At 46.2% G+C, this 21,721-nt stretch overlaps 2 protein-coding genes across 2 annotated transcripts; both read right to left on the bottom strand.

Annotated features, from left to right (window-relative positions):
* Positions 1 to 5,856: 5,856 nt before the first annotated feature.
* PtA15_18A442 (uncharacterized protein) lies at positions 5,857 to 8,860 on the bottom strand (the record flags this gene model as incomplete). Its single annotated transcript, XM_053164980.1, has 4 exons — positions 5,857 to 5,923; positions 6,050 to 6,434; positions 7,674 to 8,707; positions 8,793 to 8,860. 4 exons carry the CDS (start codon positions 8,858 to 8,860, stop codon positions 5,857 to 5,859), a joined length of 1,554 nt encoding a protein of 517 aa, XP_053028936.1.
* Positions 8,861 to 18,786: 9,926 nt separating this feature from the next.
* Positions 18,787 to 21,420, bottom strand: PtA15_18A441 (uncharacterized protein; the record flags this gene model as incomplete). The annotated part of the gene is made up of 5 exons (XM_053164979.1): positions 18,787 to 18,839; positions 20,420 to 20,447; positions 20,523 to 20,543; positions 20,612 to 20,769; positions 21,336 to 21,420. 5 exons carry the CDS (start codon positions 21,418 to 21,420, stop codon positions 18,787 to 18,789), a joined length of 345 nt encoding a protein of 114 aa, XP_053028935.1.
* Between the last annotated feature and the right edge of the window lie 301 nt (positions 21,421 to 21,721).

Genomic DNA, 21,721 nt, shown 5'->3' with positions numbered 1-21,721 from the left:
GACGCATGCCCGGGCGGACCGTGTTGAAGAATTTCAGATGGCAGCGGCCTTCCGCAAGGGAACACCAGCAGAGATGCGGAAACAAGCTGCTGCATGCCAGAGTCCTTCCTGCATGTGCACTAGTGTACAGATGCTTAATGCATCGGCTGCCCACAAACACACACATGATAAACGGAGGGCTGGGAGAGGCCCCGCGTGTAGGTCAGTTTTGTGTCCACCCTCACGTTCGGCCGAACGTCGCGGTGGACACGATTCAGCGTGTGACACTCACTTAACAGACCACCTACGGTCATACTAAGTTTAGTTAGTCAACTGTCACATTCGTGGTAAAATCTGGACGCGCCGTGGGCTTGTGTCCACCCTGACGTTCGGCCGAACATGAGGGTGGACATCGACCCCACACCCACACCAGTGTGCTCCACCGGCCAAATAACAATCACCTCTTCCCATTGTCCAGATCCTTTGAGTGGAAATGGCTCACCGCCCATTGTTCCCACGACACCCCCGTGTCTTCACAACACAATGTTAAATGTGACCTGCCTTCGTTCCTCCCTCCGCCTTCCCACACCTAACTGACTCCATCTCCTTCCTCCCCTGAATGCCACCATCCAAAACCAACTTTCCAGGCGGAAAGCACGCCCGCGGCGTTGCAAAACTCAACGCCAATTATTCAACCATCCTCCCAACCTCCAACTCACCATGCGCTAGGAGCATGTCAGCTTTTGTCCGAACTCTGCTTAACCTGGTCACCTTGCCTACCAAAACACCCTCAAATGATTGGCAGCTCCGTCCCTCCTCTCATAACTTCCACGTCGGCTCTCACTTGCCCGACTCAATCCTCGTCCATCAAATAGACCCTATTCCACCAGAAGCTCTTCATTGCAAAAACCAGACAGTTCACCCGGCCTTTCAAACACTTTTCCGTCAAGACCTTTCCAGATCCAACTTCCCTGCTACTTCCTTTGTTTGGGATCACCCTTGGGATGTACACTGGAACCAGCTGTTCGCTCGATTCATCCTCAAGCACTGGCAGAATGCTTATAAGGCAGGCGCATTCAGGCAATTCTTCGTTGATCCAGCTCACGCCACAAACCCGTCCATCCTACTTGGTCTCCTTCATCGTTGGTTCGTTGGGCGGCAAGATGGCTTCAGGCTTGGCAAATTTTCTCCCGAAAGGAAATTGAGGAAGAGGCACTCTGAGCAGAAGTCTAAAATGCGAATGCAGGTACGTCTTTCTGCCCACTCAAGTTCCTCCGCAAAGTAACCCCCGCTCTTCATCACCCCAGCTCCAACAACACCGACAAGAAACACTTCGGACACTTCCGGTACTCCCCGCAGTCAAAAATGTCTTTGACAACATCAAAGCCACTTCTGAGACCGAAGACACCCCCCCGAAAACCCTCGTCAAGGTGCCGCTCCCTTGGCGATCAGAGGAATTTGCTCGCTTGGCCCACACGTTGGATGTGATCTACACACAGAAGAAGATCCACACGAATGGACGGTTGTTTGTACATGGGGGCCACCTGGAGGCTCGAAGACAGGAATCTGGCCCATCTTCGTCCTGCAACGTCAAAGATGTACCACGCAACCTCCCGGCAAACTGCTACTCTACAACGTACTGGTCTACACTTTCTGAATCGGACAGACAACTCCTCGATCCACAGGCTCCGCTCGAATGGCCTCACTTAGAAACAGTTGGGTAAATTCTAACGGCCCTAGTGAGTTTAACATTTGCAAGTTCTTAACCCAGGAGGTTAGTCATCAGCATCTGAGCACATTCATACTGTTCATTCCCTCCTGTCGGTACGCTCAACCTGCAAACACACTGCCAATCAGTCCCCAACCCCTTAAAATTTATAGGAAAATAGGCAAATAACAGAGCTTACAACGCCAGTTCCCCCTTCCGCCGTTGTACCTGAAATATGTTCATTTCTAGGCTCCCCTGTACATAATAACGATACACGTAAACCGAGTTGATCTGTCCCAAACGATATAGACGATCAATTGCCTGAAATTCGATTGCTGGATTCCAGCTGGGTTCCTGCAACCCTCATGTATATCAGCTTGGTGCCCTTTGAATCAAGTTACTGGTGACTTACCATCAGATACACATTCTGCGCACACCGCAGATCAATTCCCACGCCTGCTGCTTGCAGCGATCCAAGTAAGATGTTGCAGCTGTCATCTGATCGAAATCTTTCCAGGTTGTTGTCGCGTTGTTGGAGAGTAAAGTCACCTCTGAGCCAAGCCGATTGGATGTGCTTCTCTTCAAGAGCCCGTCCGATGCTTCAAATTCGGGAAATCAGCATGTGATACAACAGATGGTTGAGTGAATCTTCTCTCACATCTCGAGAAACGCCACAAAGCTGGAAAATACTACAGCTTTGGGACGTCGTATCCCGCGGTCTCCCCTCAGGAATGTTTGCAGGCTGTCCACGAGGTGGACAATCTTTGCCGAATCTTGCCAATGCCAATTTGGTTGGATTAGCATATCTTCTCGGGCGAAGATGGGATGATTGCAGAATTGGCGAATCATCGTCAATTGGCGGAAAAATTCGGCAGGGTCCCACCGCTCCTGAGAAGTACGCAGCCTTCCAAAAGCGCGAATGAAACTTTGATGTAGTTGGTCTGAAACCTGCGCCCATTTGGGACTGTTCTGCACCAGGATGCCCTTTTCTACCTTCTCCGGCAGGTTCAGCAGGAAGGCCTTGGTTCTCCTCAAACAAATGGCTTGCATCAATTTGTTCAAGCTTCTGATCGCCTCGGGTGCCCCTACCGTAATTTGAGGTATCAGGCATCGTTTCCAGATTGCTTCTTCGTCCCACGGTGAAATCCTCAAAATTGCGATTAAGCTTTGAAGGTCGGTCAGGCGGTTTTGTATCGGCGTCCCGGTTAAAAGTAGTACAAACTTTGCCTGGAGTTGCTGAATATTTTGGGTCCGGCGTGCACTCGGATTCCTAATCAGGCTGGCATCGTTCAAGGCCATCAGTTTTGTCCCCACCGTTACAGTGGAACGTTTTACGCACTGTGCTTCATCCAATACAATTCTAAACCAGCAGAGATTGAGGGACTCAATCGTGAGCTGGTCCTGATTCCCGCTACCACTGATCATCTCGTAAGTTGTCAGAACCACCAAAGATGTCTGTAGGTCCTTCCTACACAACTTCTTCCGCTCGGGGCCATGGAAAACCCGATAAGCTATTGCTGATTCCTCAAAGTGCATTTTGATTTCGTTCTCCCAGTTAGATAGGGTTGCAACAGGGCAAACAACAAGGGTAGCAGATGATTGCTTTTCCCAATCGTCCCAGAGAAACTCGATCGCCAAATCGCTCGTCGCCAGCACATAAGTTAGAGTAGTCAACGTCTTTCCGAGACCCATGTCGTCTGCTAGGATTGATCCTCGGGAGCTGCGTTCTCGCAAGTCCCCCCCTGTTACCTCACAGCCACATTGATACATGAAGGCCCGAAGCCAGGCATTTGCAGAGTCATTCCACAGCGATAACGGGTCGGTTTCGCAGTATTCATTGTTCCTGATGAAATCGAGTGCATCGAGCTGATGTGGCTTCAACTGCGTTCGACATCGTCGAAGTGCTGCTTCGGCCCATGCTCTTCGTGTCACATCCTCCGAAGGCTGGTCGATAACCACATGGGGAATTTCAAAGAATACCGCCGGGTTGTAGTTCCAAATAGGGGTCAGCTCAATCTGCGCGGCTGCAAAAGCTAGTTGAACCCGCGTGATGTTTTCTGAACGGCTGAAGACGCAACCGCGCAGCTCAGCCTCGAAACCGCTATTGGTGACTATGAATGCGCGCAGCTTGATAAGACCAATATCGCTTGGTGGAATCTCGTTACAGCTGACGGGAGCAGAGCAGGTGGATATTGGTCCAAGCAAAGGGCCCAGGTGCTCGCTTGCCGTCTGGCTCAAATCTCCTATGTGATGTTTTGGTGCGCAGTATACATGAACTCGCAGTCGACCGCGTTGAAGGAAGCCGATCTGTGGTACATCACTGTTCCAGGGGGGCGGAGATGCATCGGCGATTGGAGTGATGAATTGCCCAAGACAGAAGGTGCTCTTCATTTCCGGAAAAGAGTGGATCGTTCGAATCGCAGACTGATGATCGGACCGGTTTACTGTGGACTCCAGTGAGGTTGTCAGTGTGTATGGGTGATGCCAAAATCACACCTCTCCTCAAAAATCTCGCAATCACCCCGCCACCTACCCGAGCATGTTTATGGGACCACACATGTTACATAGTACACTTCCTTTGAAGCAGACTGCCAAACAGTGATTCCCTGATATGTAAGGTAGGTGCATCCAGTCGGATATTCACAGTTGCATTCTACTGATGCATAGCCGGTATTGTTGCGAGATCCTGGAGTGGATTTGCTCTTCCATGCAAGTATGTATCCACAACTTTCCCTTCTTTGGAAACAGGTTGTGTCACAGTTCCTGCAAGCTCAGGCCAGCCCAAACACAACTGCCAGGAGCATCTCTAACATTGACTACAATGGTGATCTCAACTAGGGCATGGCCAGACCTTAATTACATCCGAAAAGGCCAAGGAACCGGATGATAGAATCTGTTTGTACATCCCCCAGTACTGAATGAGGGTGGAGATCCATGAAACAATGATCAGCTTCTCCGAGCAGAGTTGTCTCACCCAGCTGCGACCATCCATCTTCAATTCTCTTTCCCAGGACCAATCACGGAGCGCACCAAACTGGTGAAAGAAATCATCATCTCATCCATTGCCCATTTTGCAGCATGGGCAGTCCCCATATTTGTTTGACACTACATCATCTACTCAGAGAGCAGCTGGAATGGCTGTGTTTTCAATGCAGCTCTTGGGCTTGTGCCAACAACGCACGTCTGATGCCAGCTTGCAAACTGGAAATGTTGTTTTGGGAGGGAAATTCACACACTTGGCTGGTTGACCTGGTGCACTCTCCTTACATTACTCTGAGCTCCGGAAATAGCCAACACAAGGTTGACCATTCATTTTTTTTCAAAACATTTATCAATCCCTTGCAGCAAGACTCTTCCCTGCAAGGGTGAAGAACTCAAGTTTATCCTTTCACATAGCTGCTGATGGGGAGATAAACATATTCAAACCAATCCCATCGAGTGAAATCAATGGATGTGTTCTAGAAGTTCCTATTGGGCACTATTGCCTGGGAATGTGTGTGAGATTTCCAAATCAGATAATCATAATGTAGTTGCTTCCAGATTTGACTTCCGATCATGACCAGTCAAAAATCAGTTCAGTCGTGGATATGCATTAGTCCATCATGAGCTCAAGCACACTTAGAGAAGAGTTCAAATTCACTTGGCGCTCAATTACCACTTGACATCAAACTCAATTCAGACATCACACATGATAAAATTACAGCTTGGCACTCTCCAGAGAGTGCCACCAAATCCCCCCTGGTGAACGGGTGTCCTAGTCCTCATTACGGTGACCGTGTCCCGGGCTGGCCGCCTCACAGCCTCACCAAACAAAAATCACCAACCCATAGCTGAATCACCTCCAGCCGTAATGTATCACATCTGGCCATAGCTACATCATACACAACACTGCCAGTTTCACTATATACTAAACAGTTAGGGAGGAATACCCGCATCACAATCAGCATGATGCTCATCACTCCAGCGGAGGGTTAATTTGATTTGGTTGTGTATGTGATCGTTCATTGTTTTTAATCCATGTACAAGTTTTGTACTTATATTGTAGATATGGGAGCTGGGAGTTATTTACATGAAAGGTACTGTTACACATCAATTTTTTCGTCTCTTTTTATATGGAGCAAGCAATAAAAACACAAGAACAAAAAGAAATAAAACCAAGGAAACAAAATTTATTTGCCATCTTCATCCTCTTCATCCTCTTCATCCTCATCATCGGTTTCAAAGATGTCGTCATCACTGTTGTCAAAGATGTCTTCACTGTCATCATCATCATCATCTTCGTCCTCTTCTTCTTCCTCTTCGGAGTCGGAGGCATTCACAGCCATTTTTCGCTTTTTCTTGGGAGGGGCTTGGTTGGTTGACAGTTTCGAAGTTGGTTTTGATCGCAGCTTGACATTAGCCGATTTTGATCTCGTGGCTTTTGAGGATTTTGGAGTTTGTTTGGTGGTTGGATTTGACTTGACCGTCTTTGCTGATTGCTTGACCCTCTTTGATGAGGTTAAATCAGCACCCAAAGTTGCAGGTGGAGCCTCCTTTGGATTGGTGTTGATCAGTTCCACCTCACCAGCACCGAATGCAGTCAAAATGCGTTGCAATTGGCCATTTTTCATGTCCGAAGGTTTCCCGCAGAAATCAAGCACAGAGATATCAGGGTGGTCGAGCTTCAATCGAAGGGTCAAACCGGCAGCTTCTAGGCCAACAGCAGTTTTCCCTGGCCATGCCTGGATTGAATTGAAGGTTGCGTTTGCTGTTGATTTGGGAAGAATAAATGAGTCTGTAGGTACGTTTGTGCTTGGTCCAAAAGAGAAGACTGACCAATGAGTGCATTTAGCTTTGCTTTCACCGCCTGATAGTTATTTTCCTTGCTGCCTGCAAATTATCCCCTTCTGTGAGCCATGACAGAAATAATGTGTGCTGATAGCAAAATAAAAACATACCTAAGTCGTATTCACAATCAGGCATATCATCCTTACCATTCCGTCGCTTTCTTGATGGAACTACAGAAGCAGTTTGACCCAATGCCTTCCTTATGACTTCCTGCCCGCTGACAAACGACAGGAAGCTTGCGCAAGGATCCATCTCCTTGGAAAACATGTCCAGGAATTGGACGCCAAGATGGCTTCCACCACAAATGAGTTTTGGTGGGCTGCTGTTAGCGCCCGGCTTTACCACCATCAACAATCCCTCCACTTCGTGTGCAGCTCCTAGGTTTCTTAGCTGCAAATAAATGAGGATAATCAGCATAGGCAAATGTTTATCATTACAGATTTCGAGCAAAATCTCACATCAAGGATAACTTTTCTGCTCCAGCGCTCGGTTTCGGCAGCACGGAATCTTTTGGCCCTCTTCTTGGTTTCTTTAGTGGTAGGAGGTGCTCCAGTCTCCTCGTCTCGTCCAAACGGGTTGGGAAGTGAAGCCAAGAAATCGGTGTCTTTGTATTTCTCCTTGGTGTCAGGGTCAACTGCCTCCCAGAGGCGACCACAGGCTTTTTTACGCTCGGATAGGGGGACATTATCTTTTTTGGTAGAGAGAATTTGATCTTCAGATATCATCCTTCCCAGAGAAGAGGGAAAGAATACCAAATACTTACAGTTGAAGAATGCCTTCCGAGCTTCGACATCATATTCACAGAAGTTATTGAAGTTGGTCGAGCCTCTAAATCGACTCTTGCTTCCCAAATACTTCAAAACAGGCGACAGACAGAGAAGTCGCTCAACTGCAATCCGATGGACTGTCTTCAGATATTCGTGATACGCTGAGCTAAGTGCAATGCAATCGTCTTGAACCAGTCGCTTATACTTTGAGTGTGTTGTTACCTTCTTGCGTAATTGGTCCAACTCTAAGGTCTTCAAAGAATCAACAAGTTCGGGGTCGAGACGATCTCTCTTTCTGGTGAGATTTTTTTTGTCCTTGTTGGTATGCGAGTTGTGGTTTTTGGAACAAGGTGAAGACGAGCAAGATTGAGTAGGAGGAAAGTCAGGCACACTCGACGCTATTGATCTGTTTGCAGGAAGGTCTGACACCGCGGATATTGTGGCAGGTTTCTCGGCAGGAAGGTTGAGCGCTGGTATTCGAGATTTCGACGGCTGTTTGCTTGTCGGGAGAGCAGTCAAAGAGTCTTCAATTCGATTCTTTTTGGCCGTTGGCTTGCAAGAGGTAGCTGCAGATGACAATGGGGTTGTTCGAGTGCTTTGTGAGAATTGGTTTACCAGAGGGGAGGTCTGAAACCTGGCTGGCTGGTCGAAGGAAGATGTGATTGGTGGCTGCGAAAGAGCAGACTTGGACGATTGGTTTACTGGAGGCGAGACTTGAATAGTAGTATCTATTTCTTGGGTACGTTGGCTGGATCCATCAAAAGAAAGATTACTCAAGTTTTCCTGACGCATTTCCTTCCCCTTTTGAGCGGCTTCTAAAAGGAAGCGATCGGCATATGATAGGTTGGGATTGCGCAATAAATTGTCGATATAATCGATAGACGGGTAATCAGGAAAGACATAGTATCCAGTCCGGGTGGTATTCTCGGGAGATGGAGAATCATTAGAAAGGTCAATGTGGTTGGGGGGTGTCGGTTTCAAGTGCGGCCCCGCTGAGCTTCCCTGGTTGTAATTGTAGGTTGGGGCGGGTAGATCTGTTGGCCGATGATTGGAATTTGGGTGTGGCAGGCAGGTGCAAGTATGCTGATAGGTGGTGGTTGGATCCGTTGAGAAATTATTGACAGTTGGGCGTGGGGGATAGCCGGTGGGTGTACCGGTTTGCTGATTAGAGGTGAGCTGACCGGTTGACTGATACAAGGAACTGTGGTTTGAATTCTGGTAGCCAGCATTAGTACTTGAATGCTGATATTTGCCACCGTTGTGGCTTGTTTGCTGAGAACCGGTGGTTGGAGTGCTGTACAAAGGTTGGGGGCAAGTGTGACTAAAGGCGTGACCTTGTGCAAAAGTGGGTGGTCGCATTTTCAGGCGGAGATCCAGGAGGAGACGAATCAAAGGGCTGCAACGGATGAATCGGTGACCGGTCTTCCTTTAAGCAACAGGCTGGTTTACTGGCCAAACAATGAGTCAGTCCGAGCCAAGTAGAGTTATGAGATAAAAAAAAAGGAACTCACTTTGAGGAGAAGAGTGGAAATCTCTTGTCTGGATTGGGATGATGGACGACCCGTGATTGCAGCCGCATGAACGCGTTCAAGGTTACCGAAGCCAAAGAAGTTCTCCGGAGGTGCCGCCACAAGACCCACCAGGCGGCTTTAAGCCCCCTGGCACACCAGGTCTGATACGCGCCGCAGTTGTGTTGTCGGATTACGTGCAATCCGACAGTACGGCCGCAGCGCACTGGCTCACGACAGCGGTGCTATATACGCTCTCTCGAAGGTGTGTGATACGCGCCGCAGTTGTACTGTCCGATTACGTGCAATCGGACAGTACAGCTGCGGCGCGCCAGACCCACGGCTTCGGGGGGTCGAGGGCCTCGGGCTGGCCATTGGATGGCTGGCCCGTCCACATCCCAGCAGGCCCGGCCAGCTTTCTTCCGTCTCATTACATAGCACCTCACTCCATTACGATCACAACGGCCTCCACTTGCCAGCAGACTTTTTTTGGGGGCCATAACGTGCATCCACAACTTTGATGTCACATGTGGCCAACCAAGCTGAGAATCTGACATTCAACTTGCAGGTCAGATTGGCAGTGTTAACTTGTGGGTTTTAACAGCAGGTGTACCACCAGTACACAGCAGGTACCCGCCCTGATGACCACTGGGCAATTTGAAGGGTTCTGAGCCATATTTATTAACCTGAAATAAAATTTGAAGACTTCCAATTGCTTCAAAGGTCAGAGGTTATTGAGCTTTATGTTGGTCTATTGGGCGCCAGTAGAAAAAAATGTGTAGAGACTGTAGGAGGATTTTTATTTATTTTCCAAAGCTGATCAGCTGGGAGTTTTTACTTTGATGTGTTTATGATTTTATTCTCAAGTCAAATTTCCAGAATTCTCATTGCTTGAAAAGGTATGATATACTTTGGGTCCAAGTCAGAGTGGGAGGAGTGGAAGGTTGGATTGTTATATGTACAAGGAGGTGTAATCCCAAAGCTAACAATTGTCTTATTTGTTATAAAAATCATTCCCAGATTTTGGATCATCTAATTATCTCTACCATAGCCCCAACTAGCTGGTTTTCAGTGTTAAAGTGTATATTTTTCGGAAAAAAAAAAGTGATTTTTCAAGGACCACTAGCCCTGTAGGGCTACAGTAGAGATAATTAGAAGATCCCAAAGCTGGAAATATTTTTTACAGAAGTTATGAAAAAAACAAATCCCAGCTTTTAAATCATCTAATTATCCCTTCTGTAGCCCCAACCAGCTAGTGGTACTTGATGAATCACATGTTTTTCCAGAAGTATGCATTTCAACACTGAACACCAGCTAGTTGGGGCTATGGTAGAGATAATTAGATGATTCAAAAGCTTGGAATCATTTTTATAAAAATAATAAAATTTCTCCCAGATTTGGAATCATCTGATTATCTCTACTGTAGCCCTACGTGGCCAGTGGTCCTTGGAAAATTACATGTTTTTCAAAAAGTATACACTTTAACACTGAACACCAGCTAGTTGGGGCTATGGTAGAGATAATTAGATGATTCAAAAGGTGTGAATCACTTTTTTAGCAAATTAGAAAAGTATACCCAGCTTTGGAATCATCTTATTATCTCTACTGTAGCCCTACATGGCCAGTGGTCCTTGAAAAATCACATGTTTTTCAAAAAGTATACACTTTAACACTGAACACCAGCTAGTTGGGGCTATGGTAGAGATAATTAGATGATTCAAAAGCTGGCAATCACTTTTATAACAAATTAGAAAAGTATTCCCAGCTTTGGAATTATCTTATTATCTCTACTGTAGCCCTACATGGCTAGTGGTCCTTGAATAATCACATGTTTTTCAAAAAGTACTTTAACACTGAACACCAGCTCGTTGGGGCTATGGTAGAGATAATTAGATGATTCGAAAGCTGGGAATCATTTTTATAACAAATAAGAAAAGTATTCCCAGCTTTGGAATCATCTGATTATCTGAACTATAGCCTAAACTAGCTAGTGGTCATTCTTAACAGGTGAATGGGTGAGTGCAGAAGCGTCAATTGTTGACAAAATACTTTGGGTGGTTTTTTCGATTTTCAGTTTTGTCCACCATTCACTCTTCGTCCCCGACCGCATAGTCGACATTTACCAAACCCTTTGCCGATCACTCATCAAGTTTTCGATGCCTCGTTGCCGACGTTAAACCCGCTTGCCGACTCACTCATCTGTTTTCCAACCCAGATAAATCTAACGAAGACGAGGTTATCTTCTTCTCTGCGATATTTCCATCTAGCAAGCAGCAGTCTACTTCTCCCACCGTTCAAGATCACTCGTTATCCGGTTTACGCCTCGCCAAAATCCTCTTTCGGCTACTCAATCGCTATTAACGATCACTCTTCACTGATATCTACAACTGGAGACAGTCGATTGCGTCCGCTCTCTGATCTTGGTTTTTTGCCTCGCTTGCCGCCGATATCAACAACTTTTGGACAGACTCAATTGCTACCAACATATCATCTTCGGTCTGTGTTCAACTGGCTGCCGGGTAAAGTTCCAGCCATCATGCTATGCTACCGTTTTGCGCGCTGTAGCTTGAACCTCCAATTAACCACATTGTATTCCTATTTTTGACCAGCAGGTAGTCACCAAGTCTATCGAATCGGATCAAATACCCTTTGGGTCTTTTTATTACTCCTAATCTCATTCTTGTTAGTCTACTCTAAATATTTCATGTTCTGTACCTACTGGTTCATCTGAGTGCTGTTGTTTTTCTCCTTATTTCCTTTTGCCACTTAAATTGTTAAGCACCATTCAAAAAAAAAATGACCAAGCGACGAATGACACTGCGCGTCCCAGTCAGGAGAGGTGATGCTCTTCGCCGCCTGGCCAACCATCACCGAGATATTGGAGCTCTTCAACGATTGCGTGGCCACGAAGCTGCAGTTCGCCAGGCACAAGAAGACCCAACAGCGAACTTTTACGATAGACCGGGTGACGCAGAAAGTTTTGAGAACCATGAACAACAATCTTCAGCCGACGAGAAAGAGGAGGGTGACTGGGTGAATCTTTTGCGGCCCGAAGAGCCGGACGAGATCGACAAGGCAATCCAATCGAACCTCGAGAGGCTACGACAGGAGGCCTTGCAAGTTAATTGGGACTCACTTCTCGACAGCTTGCACGCGACTTACATGACTCAGAAAATGCGGACAAAAAACTGGACCACACCTGAATCATACGACACATTTAACTCATGTGAATGCGTGCCCCAGCGGAGAACCATTGATCTAATTGATGTTTATGGTGAGTTGGTTAAATTTTTGCCTCTCAATGTTGAACCAATATGTTGAACCAATTCACTGAAACAATGCCTTCCTCAGGACAACGCCGTGAGGACTTTGCTTTTTGTTCGTGCACTAGTGATGCCATCCGCCTGCTCCAAAGCGGTTATCTTCCTGGATCGCCTATCCGACCAGTTACTGCCTTTTCTCTGCCGCTGTTAATTTTACACAATTCATTATGGAACCATTGCAATGTTGGTGCACTTCCGTTCATGAATGCCCTCAGGGAATACTTGGAACCAAGATCGCAGCGGCTGAAAGTCCGAAACAGCAACAATGTATGTCACTTACAATCTTGTGCTACACTTCCGGCGGACTCATCAAACAATTTGGGCAGGCTCGTGAACTACGGAAACCTTTCTCGGCTGCCGTGGACATTTATCGGGAGCTCGAAGATAGGACAGTCCGTTTGATGTTTTCAGTACTCCGTCTCACACCCCAGCAAATCTTAGCTTGCCAAAGCTGTCCAGCCTGCTTTGGACCCGAGCCCACCAACCATAAAGTATACCCTTCTTCAACCAAGAATCGACTGATCATCTGCCTCGATGGGAATTTCCAACACCGGCACCATTCAAAGGCGAGCCGTGACTATGATCGAATACAAACTCCAAGCATTTTCCTGCCACCATCCAACATCCAAGACATGACGGCCAAAATCAGGGAACTCGAATGCCAAAAAAAGCCAGATGAGAAGGTTGGTAGCGTATTTGATGTTATTGCTTGTTCCAGCCGTCTGAAGTTGCTCCCTTTTTCCCAGAAGGATCGCTGTACAGAATCCCATAAAGCTGCTGACGACAAGCGAAACCAATCGACTTGGAAAGGCTGTGATGACACAGGCCTCATGGGCTGCTGCTGTCGCCACGATAATGCCATCTACATGGCAAACATAAGCAAATCAGGGGAGCAGAGATGTTTCCCTCTTGCACTAATCGATAGGGTTCTCAATGATATTGAGCCAGATCGACCGGTAGGCATCCTCTACGATATTGGGTGCTCACTTGACAAATTCATGCGTATTGTGAGTTTACTAACTTATTTCAATGATTTGCAATGTACCAAAATCGGCTCTGAATTGATAATCTCCCCAGCGTGATCTCATGAAAGAGCACCGGCAACGTATCCAGTTCGCAACATCCATTTTCCACTCCTATGCACATGAGTGGTCATGCCAGGTTGATTACAATCCTCGCCTAAACACTGGTTGGGGAATGTCGGATGGAGAGGGGCTTGAGCGCATGTGGTCATTCCTGTCCCGACTAATAGGCCCTTTACGATATTCTACTCGGAACCATCGACTTGGTTCACTTGCGCACCTGTTGAAGCACCATAACTTCCGATCAATTAATTGCCTGCGTATGTATGTTCTTTGTGTGTTGGATCAAGCTGATTGCTAACTTCTGAGTTTCTTTTGATAGCTTGTTGGCTCAAACGGAAGTTCAACAATGCTCTTAAGCGCCGTCGTCTGGTTCAGAAGGATTTGTCCGAGCTCCTAGGAAAGCCAAACCCACATTCTTCGTCTAGAAGGTGTTACACTCGTCGATTCTTCAGGAAACAATGGGAGCATCAAAGGAAATTCAAAAATGAATCGACTGCAGATCATGAAGATCGTAATGAGAAACTAGTATCACTTTGTAAAAGAGAAGCTGCAATCGAGGCAATGAGGTAATGTATTGTCACTGTTCTAGTGGGTATATTGTTGATGGTAATGACTCCTATACCTTTCTAGAAAGCGTCTTAGTGAGTCATACCAATACTTGACAAATGCAGAGGAAGTCAACGAGCTCTTTGATAAGATTCGGAGCGAGGCGGAAAAACTAGAGCAGGAGTGGATTGATTTAACGGAGGGGGGCCATCCTGCACCAGAGAGTATGTTCCGAACATTTCTGACACTGTGTTATATTGTACTAAACCCCCTACTTCGCAGGTGAAGAGAAAAAATTACTCCTGCTTTTGTGGAGCGCAAAGGCCAACCTTTTTGCCGAAGCTGTGGAGTTACGTGCTGAAAGACAGCCTATTGTTGAGTCGCGGACTATGGGACGGCATCTAGGAACAAAACTACAACAGAAGATTTTGAAAGCAATCCAAGGACGGCGAGCTGCGGTAAACAAGTTGATTGCAACTTTCAACACAACATTTGAGAAATACATCACCAAATATCCCCAACAGCGTGTTGCCGATCAATCCAGTTATCCCTTGACTTATGAGGCTTTTTCGAAAATGCCACTGGATGACAGGTTTTGGAATGATGGGTTATACTATCGTTCAGACGCTCCCTGGGCCATTGACAGTGACGTGCAAAGCGGGATACACGGTGTTTTACTTCTTGATCGGATCCGAGAGGAGTTTGAACTGATTGCTCAAGAGCTTTTTCGAGCAATGGCCTGGGCCTTAGCGTTGTATGACCACCTGAGAAATTATATCACATACATCCGAACACGTGAGTTGACTACCTGCATCCTGATAATAATCTCCATCATGAGTCCGGTGCTGAATTTATTGTGCAATTATTTATTGCCAGGTGCAAATCAATTACAGGAAGGGGAGTCGGATGTTGAGCTGGATCACATAGATGGCTTGGACCTTGGAAATTGTTCCCGAGAAGAAAAGCTCAGGCTAATCAACCGCGAATTGCAATCTCTTCTATACGATCACGGTCTGCTCATTCAGGATTGGTCCCTAGACATAGCCTGGCTGTGGAATCAGTGCGAGAAAATGGAAAACGGCGACGGTGGCGATCTACTCAATCGATGGGTGGCTTTACTTGACCAGATTGTGGTGGATCAACATATTCATACGAGTCGTCGCGCCACACATCAAGCTACGGGCGTTGTGGAGATTCTGGAGGAGGATGCTGTGCTGGGAGTGCATGTCGATGATGGTGAAGGGGGAAACAGTACATCACAAGATCCTAATGTAGAAGAAAGGGGTAATGGTGCTGTTCCGGAAAATGGTGAGGAGGGCTGGGAGGACATATAAATTTTGCCATCTGCTTTGTTTGTTATCTCCTTTACAATTACAAAAGACAAGAAAAATAACAATAAAAACAAAAAAAATGTAAATTTAGGTGTGAACGGAGGAGCACCCAGCAAATGAGCACTGAGATCAAGTTGTAGAGGGAAGCACACACACCAGGGGTGTGCATCCTGTGTGATGAGTTTGGTCTTGACAAGCTGTTCAGTATGACAACAACTGGGTGTGATGAGCATACACATGCGCCGGTTTAGCGTTGTCGGACCAAGTGTGATGTAGCTATGGCCGGATGTGATGCATTATGGCTGGAGGTGATTCAGCTGCGGCCAGCCCGGGACACGGTCACCGTAATGAGGTAGGACACCCGTTGTACATGGATGAGGGGAGGATAACGCTGGTCAAATTTTTATCTCATCTGAGGCTCCCAGGGTCTGTAGTGCTCCTGGGTCCCTCAGGGTTTTTATTTCAGTGGTAGTGGTACGGTCTATGTAGTATGCGCGGGTCTGCAGAGGTATGGTAGACTATAGTACATACAGTTGACCACAGGTGAGCTATCCCAGAGGGCGTCCCCGCGGATCAACGGAGAATAAATAAGGAAGAGGTCATAGTCGCACGGCCGGCCCAGGCATCAACTAACACCGCCCGTGTGTGTCCACACAGCAGATACAGCTGATGTGTAAAAGCTTGCTGTTTTCCACGCTTTTTGATTTTTTTTTCCGACCCAGATTTTTTTTTGGGTCTTGGAAAAACGACTCCCAACTTTTGGGAAAACGACTCCCATACGTCGGCGCGACCATTTTTCGACCAGCGCTCGACGTCGACCTAGACCCTTTTTTTGGGTACGGGCTTTTTGGGAGTCGTCAACCCAAAATAATTTTTTTTTGGGAGTCGTCGCGCTAATTTTTTGTATTATTTTTTATTATTTTTAATATGTATAACTTTTTTGTTCCACGTACTAGAGACATAAAAAATTGAGAGCACAGAGATTCATGCATAACTTGTACCCCCTGAATTTCTTAGCAATAGTGTGTCATCAGAACATGAGATATAAAGGGTGCGCGTAGGGCTTAGTAGGAAAATGACCACCAACCACATAACTTTTTTGTTACACACCCAAACAGTCCAAAAATTTCAGGAAACTTTCCATGATACATATAGTCTGTGCTATCAAATTATTAGCAATAGTGTGCCATTTTAGAATGACGTATAAGGGGTGCGCGGAGGGCTTACTAGGGAAATGACCGCCAACCATATAACTTTTTTGTTACACACCCAAACAGTCCAAAAATTTCATTAAACTTTCCATGATTCATATATTTTGTGCTATCAAATTATTAGCAATAGTGTGCCATTGTAGAATGACGTATAAGGGGTGCGCGGAGGTCTTAGTAGGAAAATGACCTCCAACCTTATATCTTTTTTGTTACATACCCAAACAGTCTAAAAATTTCAGGAAACTTTCAATGTAGCATATCAGGCTTGCTATGAAATTCTTAGCCATGGGGTGTAATAAAAATAGGATATATAAGGTGTGCGCGGATAAAGCCCGCTGTGCACACCCCATATCTCCTATTTTTATCACATTGAGTTGCTATGAATATCATATCACAAATGATATGCTAAATGAAAGATTTCCTGAAATTCTTGGACTGTTTGGGTGTGTAACAAAAGAGTTATATGGTTGGCGGTCATTTTCCTAGTAAGCCCTCCGCGCACCCCTTGTACGTCATTCTACAATGGCACACTATTGCTAATAATTTTATAGCAAAAAATATATGCATCATGGAAAGTTTCATGAAATTTTTGGACTGTTTGGGTGTGTAACAAAAAAGGTATATGGTTGGCGGTCATTTTCCTACTAAGCCCTCCGCGCACCCCTTATACATCATTCTACAATGGCACACTATTGCTAATAATTTGATAGCACAGACTATATGTATCATGGAAAGTTTCCTGAAATTTTTGGACTGTTTGGGTGTGTAACAAAAAAGTTATGTGGTTGGCGGTCATTTTCCTACTAAGCCCTACGCGCACCCTTTATATCTCATGTTCTGATGACACACTATTGCTCAGAAATTCAGGGGGTACAAGTTATGCATGAATCTCTGTGCTCTCAATTTTTTATGTCTCTAGTACGTGGAACAAAAAAGTTATACATATTAAAAATAATAAAAAATAATACAAAAAATTAGCGCAACGACTCCCAAAAAAAATTTATTTTGGGTTGATGACTCCCAAAAAGCCCGTACCCAAAAAAAGGGTCTAGGTCGACGTCGAGCGCTGGTCGAAAAATGGTCGCGCCAACGTATGGGAGTCGTTTTCCCAAAAGTTGGGAGTCGTTTTTCCAAGACCCTTTATATTCACCCCCGAAAATTTTTCCCCCCGGCGCGAAAGCCCTGGTCAACCCCGACTCAGTCGGGCCTTCTCAGCTCACCAACAATCCCGGCCGCAAACCATCAATCCCGCCAAACAAAAATTTTGGGTTGCCTACAGGCTACCACCATGGAAAATGGTATGTAATTTCATTCTTTTCTCTTATTATCTTTGATCTGTTCCATTTACTAATCATGGGTTTTTTTTTTCTTATTCAGACTATTCCAGTCTCATCGAGCAAAGCGGATCATTAGAAAAAATTCACAAGTGGTTGTTTGGCCCCAAAAGTCCAAAAACTCCGTCCCCAGAGAATGTAAGCAAATGAGAGATTGATCGGAAATAAGCTAGTGTAAGAGCACTGAACCAAATTCAATTGTACCAATGGTATTCCCCGTCTTCTTTGTGATTTCTTGAAGTGCGTTGTTACCCGAGTCTCCAGACACAAACGCTCCACGGATCAGTTTTCAATCTGCAGACATCCTCTGGCAAGCAGATTGGAACTATACATACCTTCAGGCTCCTCGCCCCTCTCCTCACGGCCTCAGACGCTCTTATCATCCTCTATTCGCTGGACGGCGGATATATCATCATCCACATCTCCCAGCTGGGCCCCATCGACCTCGCCCACGATTGTATTCAAAACAGCCTGACGCTAGCATGTCTGTTGATGGCTTTCCGAGTATCATGATTCCACTCAAACAACAAGCCCGGGCGAACCCCTTGTTGTGACCTGACACAGTAGGTCACAATCTGTGACACTTGCCCGCCCTAGAGACCGGCTATTAGCTGGGAAACAAGCTGTAGAGCTTGTTTTCCCCACTTGCATTGTCATCCACACGGTTTCAGTCACTTCACCCCTCAGTCCAGTCTATGTGGCCGACGAAACAGGCATCAAGTCCTGAAACCGAGCTTTTGGTATATTTCAAATCTCTTGTCATTCTTCAGGCTTCGAAAGATTTACCCATTCTTGTTTGCCATTATTTCACCTTTCAGAATTTCCAGACCGCCGAATTGCACCTCTTATTAGAAGCCATTTGTGCACTTAACCCTTCACTCCACATCTCGAAGACGGCTTACAACTCTCCTATCAACTGCCATTCACCTCGTCATGACGTTTATGTCAGTTCTTTTTACTGCGTCAAGGTTTTCCTCTAGCTATCAGAAAAGCCTTGAGCATCAAACATTGGCTGTCTTGCTGACTGTAACTGATACGTTGGGCATTCCAGGTTGATGATTCATGTGGACCATCTTCTGATCATACGTATTTGAGGCCGGATAACTCAGTAACACAGCATCTGAATCTTTGCTCTTCAGATCTACATCCGCTACCCATGGCTAGAGTTCAATCTCCGGGATGTGGCTTTGGCCATTCTTGGGAGCCCATGTCGATTACGCCTAAGTGTGGTAGCCCAATGAGCAAACCCTCTTCTCCGCCTTCGGACGCAATCGCAACACCGAGCAACACCAATTTGTCTACCTCTACCCCTTGACCTTATGCAGAGGGCGGGGAGCAAAGGAATGCATTGGAAGCCGATGACGACAGGAGTGAATCTATCTCCACAATAAAAGTGCACAATACCTTTTTTTCCTGCTAGAAATGAAAAATTTCACACCCTTTTCTTTGGAGACCATTGCAAGTGAGGGTTAAGTTCCAAATGACAACTTGTGAAGATGCTGTTCATAGTTGGCTTTGGCCAGCTGTTTCGCTGAGACTTCATCCAGATGATAAATCCATGTGCATCTTCTGGCAGCCAAGTGTGGGGCCATTTGAGTCAAAAAAGTTGTGTTGATCAATGGAAAGCCACATTGATGAATTGCCATGTTGTCTTGTCTATAAGAATCTCACAAGTTGAATTAGAGAGTATCACAAAGACTTTTTTTGTTAATGGTTGTACTTAGTAGGAGATCAATTGAGTTCACTTTTAATATCTCTACGATACAACTTAATGGACAAAATAACCCGCGTCGATAATGGTTTACGAGTCAGGTCGGCTGTAAAAACAAACTAACAAATGCCCCAATGAACTTTAGTCCTCTTTGCCACTGGTAAGTAGATCCGTGTTGCGTCGCAAAGTCAACTTATAAACCGGGAAATTCTGCAAAATACAGCCGCATGCCTCAACTATTTATTCAATGCAACCGTGGTGGTGAATTTGCGCGTTGTCCATGACAAGCACACTACGAGGTCCTGGAAAGGTGTTCATTGATGGGACCTGCTCAAAAAACTTTCATCAGCAACGAAGCCAAGCAGGAAATTATGTTGCTTGGCTGACCCAAATTTGTTCCACGAAAAATTCAAACGATGTCTGATTCATTGTTTCTTCCTGGACCATGTGTGTAACCAAGCCATTGATGATCAGAGGCAATAGCGGGGATGACATTGTACCAATGGGTGCTCCTCTCGCGCGGCACCCTCGGTGTTCTCTGGCCGACCCAAGCCCAGCCTCTGATTTGGATTGCTACCTCAAGCGAGACCCTCTATTCATCTAAGAATACTTGTAATAAGCCATTTCTCCAAATCACAAGAAATTCAGTACACGTAGATGAGATTTAGCAAGCTCTTCTGAATGTTGAATTAAATTGAAAGATACACTCACCAGCCAATCTAAAATTTTGTTTGCTGGATGGCTCCAATGGCCGAGAATGAGCGGGATCAATCGTTGGCGCCGGCGGGATTGATGATTTGCGGCCGGGATTGTTGGTGAGCTGAGAAGGCCCGGCTGAGTCGGGGTTGACCAGGGCTTTTGCGCCGGGGGGAAAAATTTTTGGGGGTGAAAAAAAAAATCTGGGTCCAAAAAAAAAATCAAAAAGCGTGGAAAACAGCAAGCTTTTACACATCAGCTGTATAAGCAACCACCTGAATGCGTCAGAGAGAAAAAGAGGGGGGATGGGAAGACTGACGCTCATGGTGAATGAGAGCAGCACTTCGCCGCCGTGCTCCCACAGTCCCTCGCCTACTTCCGAGTAACACCTACTGAACTCGGGCTGACTAAGGATCTCAAACTACGTCCGCCGTCCTCGTCAACAACAAGACATCGGGAGAGAGACGGGGAGAAAGAGGGCAGGGGCAAGACTGACGTAATGGGCCAGACAATACGCCTGTGCTCGCCACACACACATCAGCTTTTGGTCGGGGGAGAACAAGGGAGGGGAGAAGCGGGACGGACCTTGACTTGGGCATGCAGCTCGGGGAAGACAAAGCTTGCGAGCAGGATTGGGAAGGCGGATGCGGGAGTGAGGTGGGAACAGAGATGGGTGATCACGATGTGTTGGAGGTCGGTAAGTTCGTAGCAATGGGCAAGGCGATAGACGGAGAACGCCGAGGCTGCACACCAACCGACTCCCACAAATCAGTTTTTTAGGTTTTCTAAGGAGAAGGGAGAGGGGGGGAGACCTTTTGTTAGGTGACACTTGTGTTGATATTGGTGTTCAGTTGAGGTGGGCTGTTCTTGACTCACTCAGACTTGAGATTGCTTGATTCTGGAAAGAGACCGAGCTTTGTAACGGGGCTCTTACAGGTGATTGGACAGAGCGCGGTGATGAACGCAAAAAGGTAGTGGTAAAGATCTGAGTATCGTATTTGATGAGAAAGAGATACAAGATCAAAGCAACAAGCCTTTTAAGTACAACCAATGATAACTACGAGTGAAATAGCATAGGCAGCATGAAATAGGATGAGATATTTATGCTGCGGTAAAATACATAATAGGCATGATCATATGTAACATAATACCAAAGGAGAGAAATAGTCTTCGATACATCTACGTAAGAAGCCTTGTAATAGTAAGTCCGGGGGTTACGTAATCCCTAGGACGCACGGCTACAACTATCCCCCCCTTAACCATAGGCGCCGACCCGGAGCCGATAAATCCATAATTCGAGAAAACCAACAATCATGCGCCACCAGCCGGAACCTTCGCAACCGCTTTCGCCGCCGAAACCAAGTCCTTCTGCGCCGCCACCTCGCGTCGATCATCGGCCTTTGCAATGGCCGGGGGAGTCGCCCACATTTCGTTTGGAATGACTGATCGTGTTGATACCGGTTGTAAGTCATTTCCATTTACTGGGCAGTGATAATCGTCTCCGTTATGATCCGATAAGATGTAAACATTGCCTTCCAGAACCTTTTTGATAGCAAAAGGGCCGAACCAACAAGGTTGTCCCTTTGTATGAGATTTGTTTTGAAGTTTCACATAATCGCCAGGTTCATGAATCCAGAGTGAGTCCTTCCCAAGCTTTTTGTCGAATAACTGTTTATTTTTCGAAGCTTTCTTGTT

This window comes from Puccinia triticina, chromosome 18A (assembly GCF_026914185.1).
Source record: "Puccinia triticina chromosome 18A, complete sequence".
Taxonomy (NCBI): Eukaryota; Fungi; Basidiomycota; class Pucciniomycetes; order Pucciniales; family Pucciniaceae; genus Puccinia; species Puccinia triticina.
The sequence above is the reverse complement of the archived record's forward strand: the minus strand, read 5'-3'. Positions and strand labels throughout refer to the sequence as shown.